This window comes from Balaenoptera borealis, assembly GCF_965194805.1.
Source record: "Balaenoptera borealis genome assembly, chromosome: 10".
In the NCBI taxonomy this organism is placed as follows: Eukaryota; Metazoa; Chordata; class Mammalia; order Artiodactyla; family Balaenopteridae; genus Balaenoptera; species Balaenoptera borealis.
In genome coordinates this window covers 84,655,017-84,667,652 of record NC_138874.1, presented here as the reverse complement: position 1 = coordinate 84,667,652, position 12,636 = coordinate 84,655,017, and the positions used below count along the sequence as shown (strand labels likewise).

The 12,636-nt window shown below is 36.2% G+C and overlaps 1 protein-coding gene across 14 annotated transcripts in view; it reads right to left on the bottom strand.

Annotated features, from left to right (window-relative positions):
• EXOC6 (exocyst complex component 6) overlaps positions 1 to 12,636 on the bottom strand; it is a 208,527-nt gene that overhangs the window by 58,959 nt on the left and 136,932 nt on the right. For 8 of the 14 annotated variants that reach the window (XM_082339429.1, XM_082339433.1, XM_082339431.1 and 5 more), the window contains one exon: positions 7,095 to 7,124. The exons of the other annotated variants lie outside the window; for them this stretch is intronic. In XM_082339429.1, coding sequence (XP_082195555.1) covers positions 7,095 to 7,124 — 30 coding nt within the window. The remainder of the gene's footprint in view (positions 1 to 7,094; positions 7,125 to 12,636) is intronic. 14 annotated transcript variants of the gene reach the window in all.

Here is a 12,636-nt window from a genome sequence, read left to right as displayed (position 1 = left end):
TTATCTCAGCTTCCTTATCCCAACCATAGGTCTCATCAAACTTTGGTGGCCTTTTTCTTTTTTTTAAACAATCTTTTGAATGTGGCCTTTGATGACATGTAACACCCAGATTTTTAGCTTTCTGCAAGTATCATTGTTGCTGTCATGGCAGTCCCATGACATCTTCAAACTGCTCCTAACTTTAATAGGCAGAAAGAGAATGCAAGGACAAGTAGAGCAGTGAAAGTCTAGAAGAGGTCAAGGTTTTGAAGCTACTGATTATACCAGAAATCTGGATAAAATGGTAAAAGCTGCATGCACTCTTGTCCGAAATAGCACAAAGAGGGAGCTAGTTTGTACTATGTAGGAACTGAAAGATTTTTCCTACCTCTTAAATCTACTTGATAACAGCAAATTGGGCAATTAGGTACATGTTTAAGTAGGGAAGCAATAAAATATCAAGACCCTATAACTTTCTCACTTGGCAAATGTAAGAAATGCAAGAGAAGTTTCCACATGGTGACTGAATACTACGGTCAAGCCACAAGAATTAAGACTGAAAAACCGAAGTATCCCAGGAACCGTTATCAAAGCAACAGCTCTGTGATAGCAGAGTCATAGCCTCACTTTTTTACATAAGCATCCAGCTCAGAGTATTAGGGCTAATATAATCATTAAAATGTACTATTTCACAACCTTGGTATGACTTAAAATTTACAAAGAAGTTGTCAGAATCACTAACAGGTTAGACAACATAGATTATTTCTGAAACAGGAGGGAAGGGGGCAGGGCACAACCTTTAAAAGAATGACAGAGCCCAAGGACATGACATAAACTGATTAGAACCAACTAGGTCCAAGATGGTGGACCAGTCAACTTCTACTAGACCTTGAGCCTCAGTATACGCTCACTGTAACACATGAGCAAGCTAAATGACACACCCACAGGCGCCATGACAGTTCCAAGGCCTACCATAAGGGTCAAAAAGTGGGTGGTGGCCCAATTCCTGGAAATCCCCACCCCTTCCCCAAAATAGCTATAATACTCTTCCCACTCATTAGCCTATGAAATTACCCACCCCTATAAGAACTGACAACCCCATACCCTGGTACCTTTCTTACCTTCTGAGATGGCCCACACTCTGTCTGTGGAGCGTGTTTCTCTCTAATAAATCACTTCTTACCTATCACTTTGTCTCTCACTGAATTCTTTCTGCGATGAGACATCAAGAACCTGAGCTTCATTAAGTCCTGAGATCAGGCATGTTATCTCAGTTAAAAGACCGTGGGTTCAAGTCCCAATCTGGGTTTTGGCCAGGTTCAAGTCCTGGCCCATGGGTTCAAGTCTCAACCTGAGTTACACAGTTTCATTTCCACATGATCATTAGTAAAACGGACAAATGTCACCCAAGCCAAGAGGTGGCTGATATATTATAAACATAGCCATGTATATATAAACAGCACAGAGCAGGCCTTTGTCATTCAAGGATTTATGTTTAGGTTTCAATCTTCTAAGAATGACTCTGAGAATCCAGTACAAGTAGGGCTTCATTTGCTGAGGCACACATTTGAATTACTTGCTCTGTGAAACGGGTATTGGGCAGGGAGGAACCCCTCAGACTGAATGCAGTCAAAGTCCCAACCTCCCCAAGTCAATGTGGCTTTGCTGTCTTCTGTTAGCTGACATGGATAAAGTAACTCTCGCTAAGGTCTACAGTTTTCAATTATATTTTATACCATTTCTGAAAGAAATTACATGGCACAGCAGTATTCTCATAGTTGGGAATTTTCAAAGGTTTTGGGTATACTCATCCAGAATGTTAAGGGCTTTTTGAACAAGTAACTTCACTGGGCTAAATCCTAGATTGTGGGAATGTGGCTGGGGTAAATACTGTTAGAGTCACTTCCAGTTGAGGGGGTACCTGGGATAGGAGTTTAAAAGAGTCAGGGAAATGTATCATGTGAGGGGAGGATACATATTAAAACAAAACAAAACTCATACAAACGAGTGATGCCGAAAGCTCAGCTTCTCTGTACACCGGTGCTGAACCAAATCTCGGGGACAGAGTTTTGGGTGAAGAAGAAAAGGATAGCTTTATTATCAATACTTTGCCAGCCAAAGGGGGACACAGCAGTCTCCTGCCTTGAAAAACTATGTGTCCCAACCCAGGAGGATTTGATAAGGAGTTTTATAACAATGCTTCCAAAGGGTGGGGCTGCTGACAAGACTAGGGTGTGTGCAGGGTCTCAGGTGGTCTCCTAATCTTGATGAGCTTCTCTGGTCCCTATAATCTGGCCTCAGGTGGTTTCTTGGCTGCTCCTTCCTTGATTAGCAACTGTTCAAAATCTGCCCTTTGGAACTCAGGCAAGGTCATGGAGGCTGGAGTCTTGCCTACGAGAAATGGGGGACAAAAAAAAGAGGCCTCCATGACCGGGAGCCTCACAGGGCCCCGCTCAGTTTCAGGAGCAGGGAGCAAACAAGGTAAGTTATCTACTTACCTTTTTTTTTCTAAAGACAATCTTGCAAATGACATTCAACAATACCCTGAGAGTGAAAAATAAGTAGGTCAACTGCCCCCCTCTTGTTTCCAAACAGACAAAGGCTTTAAATCTCAATGCTACCATCTACCACACCAATTTCCATAAGAGGTAGAAAGATTTAAAACATGACAGCTTCCCTACCAGGCTTCAAGTCTCCTGAATGAAAGAAAATGAAGTGATTAAAATGTTGTTGCTTATCTTCTGAATTCCTCCCCTATGTGCAATATTCATCTAAACATGCACCTCTGCTGGGACTTCACTCTGCAGAGTCTGATCTCTTTACTTTTTGTATTACAGTATCTTGCATAAGCTTTTTATGAGTATGTATCAGCATCTTGGCCTGTTGCATTTTGTCTTCTCTACCTGACCTGCAAACATTCTGTAAATATGAATTCACCAAAGCAGTTCTACCTCTCCCATCAGCTCTATCCTCACCCTTATCCATTCCTGTCTGTTCCGTACAGGGAAGAAAAAAAAAAGTAGGGGCTCTTTAGCCTCACCAGACCCTGGCTTGCACAGGAAACTTCTGACTCCAACATCTTTCCCTACCATCTCCTTTCTTTCTCTCCAGGGGATCTGACCTCCTTTTCGGTATCTTCATCTGCTCACAATAAAACATAAATTCCAACTCAAACAATTTCTTATCCACATATTTTAGTCTCTTTTCCTCCCCCATCTCGACTTTTGCCTATTTAACTCGGGTGGGGGGGTGGGGGGAGAGAACTATCTTCTATTTTTTTCTTTCTATTGTGTAATACAGGTTAAAGGGAAAGATAACATTTGCATTCCTAGAACTTATTCCTATCTGCAAAAATTCAAGTAACTTTCTAAACATGAATTCTCTGCTGCCATCTGGTAGTGAAACTGCTAGATGGTACATTTTCATTTGTTTTTAATACTGAATCTTCCTGTTCAAAATGATCCTTTGCTCATAAAGCCTGCATCAGTGGTGTAGTTTATTTCATCTACAGCCGTTAAAGAGTAAAGTTATAGGATATTTTTAAGTGTGCACATGCATGTATGTACTAATACTGTGTGTATCTGTATAGGCTGGGAAGAGTCCACTTTATTTTTTATTATTATTATTTTAAAATATTTATTTATTTATTTATTTTGGCCGCACAGGGTCTTAGTTGCTGCATGCGCACTCTTAGTTGCAGCATGTGGACTCTTTGTTGCGGCATGCGAGCTCTTAGTTGTGGCATGCAGAATCTAGTTCCCTGACCAGGAATCAAACCCAGGCCCCCTGAACTGGAAGTGTAGAGTCTTACCCACTGGACCACCAGGGAAGTCCCAGAGTCCACTTCACTTATTTCCGTTTATATCTCCCTGATCTGTTACAGGTCGTTCTTGTAGTTCTCTCCTAGCCCACTGGCTTCCTACTAAAACTCCCATGCTGTTTCCTTCTAAAAGCCTTCTATTACTACTTCTTCCAATATGCCCTGATTAAGAGCAATTCAAAATACCGTTTTCTACGACCTTTGACAGCAGGGAAATATTTAAGTATGCTATGCTACATACACACATAAGACTTACAAACTCATGAAATTAAATTTCTCACCAAGATTAGTCAGCATTTAGCTAATAGAGACAGCAACTTAATACCTAAAAGGATGAAAGTTATAAGATTCAAGTATGTTCATTTTCAACTAAAAAGCAAGCTTCTTTTTTTTTGTAATTAACTTCCAGCAGTGAAAACAACTTAACTGTTTTATTACTTTATGAAAAAGCTTAAGAAAAAATATAAATTCTATTTCTAATAGTGGGCTTTGACTGTTTTCAACTTTTTCATTTACATTTTCTCTCAAAGGTATCTCTCTCCAATGCACTGATATACTGTCAATGGTTTGCTCTTGTTGATTTCTGTGTACTTGGAAGTAACTTATTATAAATGTATGGAAATGAATATCAAAATGTGTCATAGAAATACCTCATTTATCACCACAGAAAGAATTACTCATATAAGTAACTTTTTCAAAACACTGGACATTCAAGTGCCAAATCTTTCTAAATTTCTCATGAATGTTTATCTAAAACTGATCCCAAAATCTATCCCTCCTTCTTAAATACAGGACAAGAAACAATTTGAGGTTTTTTTTTTGGATGGCAGGGTTAGTATCACTTCTGCGTTTTGAATATGCATATGGTCTATCTGCAGGAAACCTGTTAGCATGCTTAATAAGTACTTAACAACTACTACATTCATTTAATGAGCAAAAAGGTCAAGTGAAAGCATGAGGGTCTGTCTCTTCCATGAGTCAAAGTGTTTGTCCTTAGTGTTAGCAACTTGCAACAGTTATTTTGGTGCTGTAGGTTCTTTTATTTTATTTTAATCACTCTTCAAAATTTATAGCTGTATCTAGAGAGTTGTGATTTGAATTATTATATTATTCTTTCAAATATTTCTAATCAGTACTGAAAACATCTTTACTAAATCACACTCATATAGACATTTTCTAAATTACTGTCTGTAAATAATAGTCTGCAAACTTTCTCTTCAAAACTAGAAAGTATTCTATATTTGACAAATAAATTTCTTGATTCAAAAATTCTGATTTTTGCAGTGTAATTTTTTTTTTCTTGGCTGTGCCGCACAGCTTGCAGGATCTCAGTTCCCCGACCAGGGACTGAACCCGGGCCCTGGCAGTGAAAGCCCGGAATCCTAACCACTAGGCCACCAGGGAACTCCATGCAGTATACTTTTCACACTTTTTAAACATATAAGAAAATGACTTTTGGGCTTCCCTGGTAGTGCAGTGGTTAAGAATCCGCCTGCCAATGCAGGGGACACGGGTTTGAGCCCTAGTCCAGGAAGATCCCACATACCACGAAGCAACTAAGCCCGTGCACCACAACTACTGAGCCTGCACTCTAGAGCCCAAGAGCCACAACTACTGAAGCCCATGCGCCACAACTACTGAAGCCCACGCACCTAGAGCCCGTGCTTCACAACAAGAGAAGCCACCACAATGAGAAGCCCGCGCACCACAACGAAGAGTAGCCCCCCCTCACCACAACTAGAGAAAAGCCTGCACACAGCAACGAAGACCCAACACAGTCAAAAATAAATAAATAAAATTAATAAATTAAAAAAAAAAAGAAAATGACTTTTATCGTAGTCCATTTCTTCACTATTTCTCTCATATTAACTTTAAAAAATACTTATCAAGCACTTACTCTATGTAAGACACTGCTTAGGTGCTATAGAAGATACAATGATGAGTAGATATAGTTCCTAACATAAACAGTTTAAATTCCAATAGCAGAAAGAAGGCAAGCCTACAACCACAGTACAAGACAAAATATAAATAGTACCATGAAAGTGGCACAAAGTATCAACATATGGTTAAACAGAATTAGCAAAAGCTTCATGAAAGAGGTAACATTAAAGATGTCTTTTGGAAGAGATCCAAGATTTTTACAGTTATAAATGAAGACAAGGTAGAAAATTGAAGCTAGATCCAGGACACAGTTAATTTTCCACTTTAAATGCCCTTGTTGAATCATGGACAGAAATGCATCAGAAAGAGGCTGAGATCATTTATTTGTTAGCCTGTGGAATTTTTACTTAATTCAGTAGATAAGTGAGAGACCCTGAAGTTTTTGAATACAGAAAATAAGATTAAACTGTGCTTTGGAAAGGATTATCTGGTTTTGAGATGTAGGATGAACTGCAATAAAGAGAGACTATTGGCAGAGACTAATTAGAAGACAATTACAATAATCAAAATTTGAACTTTGATAATATAAATAAGAACAGAACAGACAAAATATAGGTTAGGAACATTTAAATTTCAAATGCTAGATGAGATTTTTTTTAAAAATAAGAATAATTTTCGATATCTATACTCAAACAACATTTGAGTTCTTATTTTGGCCGTCAAGAGCTTATAATTGGAGGTGGAAAGGATGAACAAATACAATAAAAAGCAAAATGTGATGAAGCCATTAAAACAGGGTAGAAGCTAAGGCAATTCAGGAGAACAATACTAGGCTCAGAGTGAAAAAGAAACATTTGCATTGGGTCATGAACCACACTGTGTTATGCACTGAGTGGGATTTCTACAAGCGGAGTTTGGGTAAGTGTTGTAGAGAAAAAGCATTCAGGAAAAGCATAGTCTTACAAACAAGTAATAATAACAACTAATATTTTTTGAGTGTTTATTTTATGCCAGGCACTTTTCTAAACATTTCATGTTATACTACCTCATTTAACCCTCACAAAAATCTATAGGCTATACACTCTTATTGAACTCATTTGCAGATAAGGAAAATATCTCCAAAGTGTGGCCTGTCATGCATGAGGTGACCACAGAGAGCTTTCCCAAAGCACTGCCCTCACCACAGACACATCATGATATTAACGTTCACAATCAAGTCCCAGAGAATCTTGACTGCTTCACCAAAACTACTAGTATTATCTTCAAACTTTGGTTTCCATAAAACTACAAATATAACAAGAACACTGCCAAAACAATTAGAATTTACCATAAACACCTATGCAGAGAAAAATAAGCCTGCAGAAAATTCATTATTTTCTAATTCGCATGCTAGCTTTAGCTTGTATCTACTTACCGACATGGCTGCGTGATCATTGCTGTTAGTCTGAGAAGGAAGCCAGACAGGCAATCAAATAAAAAAGGAAAATGTATTCCAATAACAACAGAAGCGGTGTTTAAAGTAGCAAAGCAAAATACACTATAAGACAAGCAAGCTGACTGTGTGTTGCTATAATTTAAAAGCATTAATTAATCACATAAATGTGACTATCATTTTATTTTGAAGATTTACAGGTGAGTTTTTACACCCACACTAATCAGATGAATTGTCCTCCAAATTTTTGTCTACCTAATCACGTTGTCTAGTCAGCATTAAAATACTGAGAACTTTAGCAGTTACTAAATGTCTACTGAACCAGCAAATTTAGAAAACACCAGCCCATTGAAAGCGTTCTTTCCTGGAGAACAGTTATTCTCAAATTTTAAGCAAAAAAAGGTAGATTTCTAAGCTCCAGAAATTTTGGTTCAGTTAGGTCTAGAGGCAAGCACTGGAATCTGAATTTTTAACAAGTATCTCTCCCAAGTGATTTTAATACAAAAAGAAATAAAATGTCTATTTCTTTACACATAGAAAATTATACTTAATAAATGACTCTGAAGATGCTTAGAAAGGATAAGCCACTATGCTTCCACATACTCTGCTAATGCAGCTTAAAATAAATTACTTAAGGAAAGATGGCACACTAAATCATCTTACAATTAAGCATTTAAATATATTTTCTCCCCTAAGAAGTGACAAGTCAAAGCAAAAACCAAATCATTGGTCTCAATTTAAATACATATCAGCCCCTGCTGAAGTTTTGTACTAAATACATGGTACTGGCTTATTCTTTTAAGATATTACGAACTAAATTAGTTAAATATTAATTCCTTAAAATAATAATGATTAATAAAATTAAGTTTAAGGAGCCTTAAAATACTGTTTTTTAAATGATCTAATTTACTTTTCAAATTCCAGTAATAAACTATGTAATATTTAAGCACTACTTTTTTTTTTTTAGAAAAAGATATTTACCCAGAAACATGGATTTAACCTTATTATATTAGGTCAATGAAACTCAAAATCTATTTATTAGTGGCAGTTGAACATCTGGTATAGCCTACACCAAAGGTGGCCCTCCATATGGGAAGGTGTCCTCTTCGCCAAACATACAATGAGTAAAGGAGAAACCACAAGCAGAAATGGAGGCAGAAGACACTTAACTAGCCAGGCAGATTATTGTAATTAACCCCAGTAAGCAGTGGGCTGGCAGCTGTGTTAGCCAGACAACTCATTCTTCTGAAAGACTGGACTAGACTCTAGATAATCTCTAAGTCCTTTCTAGATTTAACTTCCAGTAAATTTTGTTTGGAATAGTAAAATTATCCCATCACCACAGTTATTTTATTCAACTATTTTTCCCAAAATCTTTCAAATTGTATGTAAAGGTATAAAATTGTATGTGAGATATAAAAGTCATAGAGTCAAGATGAAATTTAGCTAAGATTTAGTAACTCAGTCAATAAAAGTCAGTAAACAACATTTAACACATAAACACCATGTAAGTCATAAGACTTGTGATGTTTTCATCATTGTTCACATTATACAATTTTTGTATGTTATAGTCAATAAATCATCAGATCAATATTATACGTTATCATTATTATTTAAAAATTAATATACCAATAAGAAAAAACAATTTGTAAGCATATATATACAATAAATATATGGTTATGTTTTCATTTGATAAGGAAAGCACTAAAATGTATTCAATGCTACCTATGTCACAATTTTTAAAATACAACCTTTTTTGTATTTTTAATACAATTCTTTCTTGTGTCACATAAAAGGGTGATTAAAGCCTGTGATTGTACTACTGACTATTAAAGTTCTCCTTAACAGTTTTCAGTGAAGTCAAAGGACATGTGCATCTATATACTTAACTCAGGAAAAAAGTATGAACCAAAGAACATAAAAGGGAAGAGCTAAATGAGAAAATAAGGTGCCAGAATGAATAAATCTAAGTTTAGGTTGGGACTTTACACCTGTATAACATTTAATAACAAATTTTAGATATGGGGATCTTAGAGATGAACTCATCCAATCACTTTACTTCAAAGAGAAGGAAACAAGTTGTTCAAAATCAAGATGGTAGACTAAGTTTATGTGTTTGCTTCCCATTGATCCTGAGATATAAGTGATACAAAAAGCACAGAATTACAAAAAGGAATAAAATATTTAACAACAGAGAAAATGAAGTTGTATGGAGGAATTCATCAAGGTATATTTTCTAGAAGACAGAAAGCAGATTAAATAGAGAAGAGAAAGCAACTGACCATTATATGCTACCAGGGAACTACAGTGGAGCTGGGAGTCAGGTATGCATTAGAGGTCCAGCTGCGCATATGAGAGAGGACAGAAATAAGAAATGGGACGGAAAACAGGGAAAGTAACTGAAGATTTCTGGAACAACTGTGCCAGTGATCCCCTAACTACAGAGCACAAGCATTTTCCATAATGAGAGAACTTTTAAGGGGAGAGCTGAGGCTCCTGGTATAGGTGGAAAGAGAGAGAGCAGGAAGGAGGGAGGGGAGAAAAAGCCCTCCTCATCTGGCACGGTGTCATGACAATGGAAAGAGAGGCAGAGAAGGCTACACAATTTGTGGAGCTCAGTGCAAAATGGAAATGTGGGGTCCCTTGTTCAAAAATTATTAAGAATTTCAAGACGCCAGCAGAGGACCAACCCACATGCAGGACCCTTCTAAACTCGAGACCCCGTGCAACAGCACAGGTTACACATCCATGAAGTCAGCCCTGAAGAGAGGAAACCACAATCTCATGGATAGCTCCATACCTGCTCACTCTAAGGTGAAGAATCCTAGGCAAAATGCCTCCCAAATTAAAAAAAAATTCCAGTCAGATTCCTACTAAGGGGAAAAAAAATGTATTAAAAAATAGGGTATTTATACAGTAGCAGAGTAAACCTATATCAGCATTCCAGGTCCTCTTTGTTAAAAGAGAATGAGAAAAACATAGAAACAAAAAGCCTATTCGAGGGTAATAGAGATAATTCAAGAAACAGAAAATACTTTCTTTAAAAAACCCTCTAATATCTCAGGGAGATTTGAAAGATATATCCATTAAAAAAAGAGAGAGAGAACAGTATTCTAGGAAAAAGGAACACTTTTATAACAGAAGTGATTCCTTAAAAATTAAAAAATACAACTACTAAAATATTCTCTATAAGTACTGAAAATAGAATTTAGAAATTCTCCCAAAACAGGGAACAAAAAATGATAAAGAGATAGGAAATGAAGGAAAGGATAATAGATATAGAAGACCAATCTAGCTAATGAGAGTCCAAGAAAGAGAGAACAGAAAAGTAGGGGGAAGAAAATTATCTAAAAAATAATAAAAGAGAATTTTCCTGCACTGAATTTCTGCTTTGACAGAAAGGGACCACTGAGTAAAGAGCTAAGTGAATGAAATAAAAGCTTACATCTCCACACATCCCATGACATTTTAGAATATTAAGGAATAAAAAATAGATCCTGAAACCTGGATGCCAGAAGACAATGGAGGAATGCAATAAAAATTGTCAGAGAAAAACTATTCAACCTAGAATTATTATAACCAGCTAAACTATCAATCAAACATGAGGACAGAAGAAGGTATTTCATGACATGCAAGGACTTAAATAGGAGGAAACTACTGAGGCAGTTTAGCAAAACCAACCAGTGAAGCAAAAAAAACACGCAGAATCCAGGAAACAGTTCCCAACCCTGGAGAGCAGAGAAGGAAAGTCCTAGGTTAACAGCTACACAGCAATTCTAGAGAGTAACTGGTACAAAGTAGAGACAGAGGCCTCTGTAGCTGTCAGAAAATAGCAGATGAAGAACTGATAGAGTGAAGGGTAGGGAGGCTAATACCTTTACCTTACATAGAAGAGGATTAAGATACTGACTAAAGAAAAGGAACAAAAAATAGGAGTATAACCATTTTATATAAAGAAATGATAAATAGAAGAAATAAAACAAAATGTAACAATGAATGGAAGAAAAAGGGGGAAGCAAGAGGTTGCTATATGTGCCTTATCTTTCACAGTAGGGACTAACAGACATTCTCTTTTTAAGATAACCACCAGAAGAAATGAAAACATATGGTGAAATGGTAGCCTGGGGTTTGGGGGGGACAGGGGGAGGAGGTTATTTTCCATCCCAGACTCTTCTGGGCTACTTGATTTATTATCATGTACCCAAATTAACTGAAATAAAAGTATATTAAAACAAAACAACCTTTATTTTCAGTTCTATGAAATAAAACAGACATTAGCAAATTAATCCAGAGACTGAATGATTTGTCTACTTCCATAATGCTGGTTAACTGGAAGAATCAGGCCTAGACCCCAAATCTCAGAACTTTCAATATAGTGCTGCATCTTCAGAAAAAAATTCTTAAGGAGAGAATGGTTTTAAAAGTTAGACACTATCCATTTCTGGCTAAATCATGCATCTTCATTTACTGGATATATATATTTGTTTCTCACTTACAGAAAGCATAATTTTTTTAACTACTTATGGAAATAAAAAAGGCAAATTAAAAATTCAGTGGCACCAGATTCATCATTTACATATATCCCTTAGTGGTTGTAAATCAATAAAACATCTTTACTGAAACAAATACATAACTAGCATTTATGAAAGAAAGAAATGTTAAGTGTTCTTTCCAGCAGCAGATCAGTGCTGGGTCTTTAGGTGGTACTGTATTCACAGTAAAAGGTTACTGAGTTCCATTTGGCAGTCATGAAGAATTACTAGATAACTTCAAGTTGCTCAACAATTTCTTCTATTTATAGACTTGTAAGTGGTGAATGAATGTTGAATGCTTTTAAAAATTCTTCTGGTTTTAAATTTTCTAGCTAATATAAAATCTTATTTAAAAAAACACAAAGCTTACAACTTAGGCTTAAAAATAAGTGTCATAAATGCATAGAAAAAGATGACTTGTAGAATACATGCCAAAATGTTAACAGTGGTTATCCTTTTACAAGATAACAGCAGGTTATTCTTATTTTCTTCTATACTTAGCAATACTTTCTAGTTGTCAGGGAAAAAATTATTAGAAACAAGAAGGGTCACTTACACATCTGAAGTAGTAAAAATTGCTGATTCCAAGAGTACTGATTTGGGGATAAAATAGTATTTATTCCATATACTAATCATACTTCACTGGCATTAGCTAGCATCTGACTGTTAGCCACTGTAAGCACTGCAGTCAAGCTATAATAATTATTCAAATAAACATGCTTTAGAGTATCTTTCACTATTAATAAGTTTTTTAAATGACTATATAATGCAAAAGTATAGAACTCAAAGCTAAATAATATCAAGCTAAAAATGTAGGCATAAATACAAGGAAAAAAAGCGAAAAGATATTAAAATAAAACTAATACTATAAAGGGCCTTAAAACAACAGAGGAAGAAAGGAGAAGGAAAGATAAAACTAACATTTATTAACAGTACCTACTTTATGTCAAGCACCCTGCCAGTCAACTATTTTACACACGATTTTAATTCAT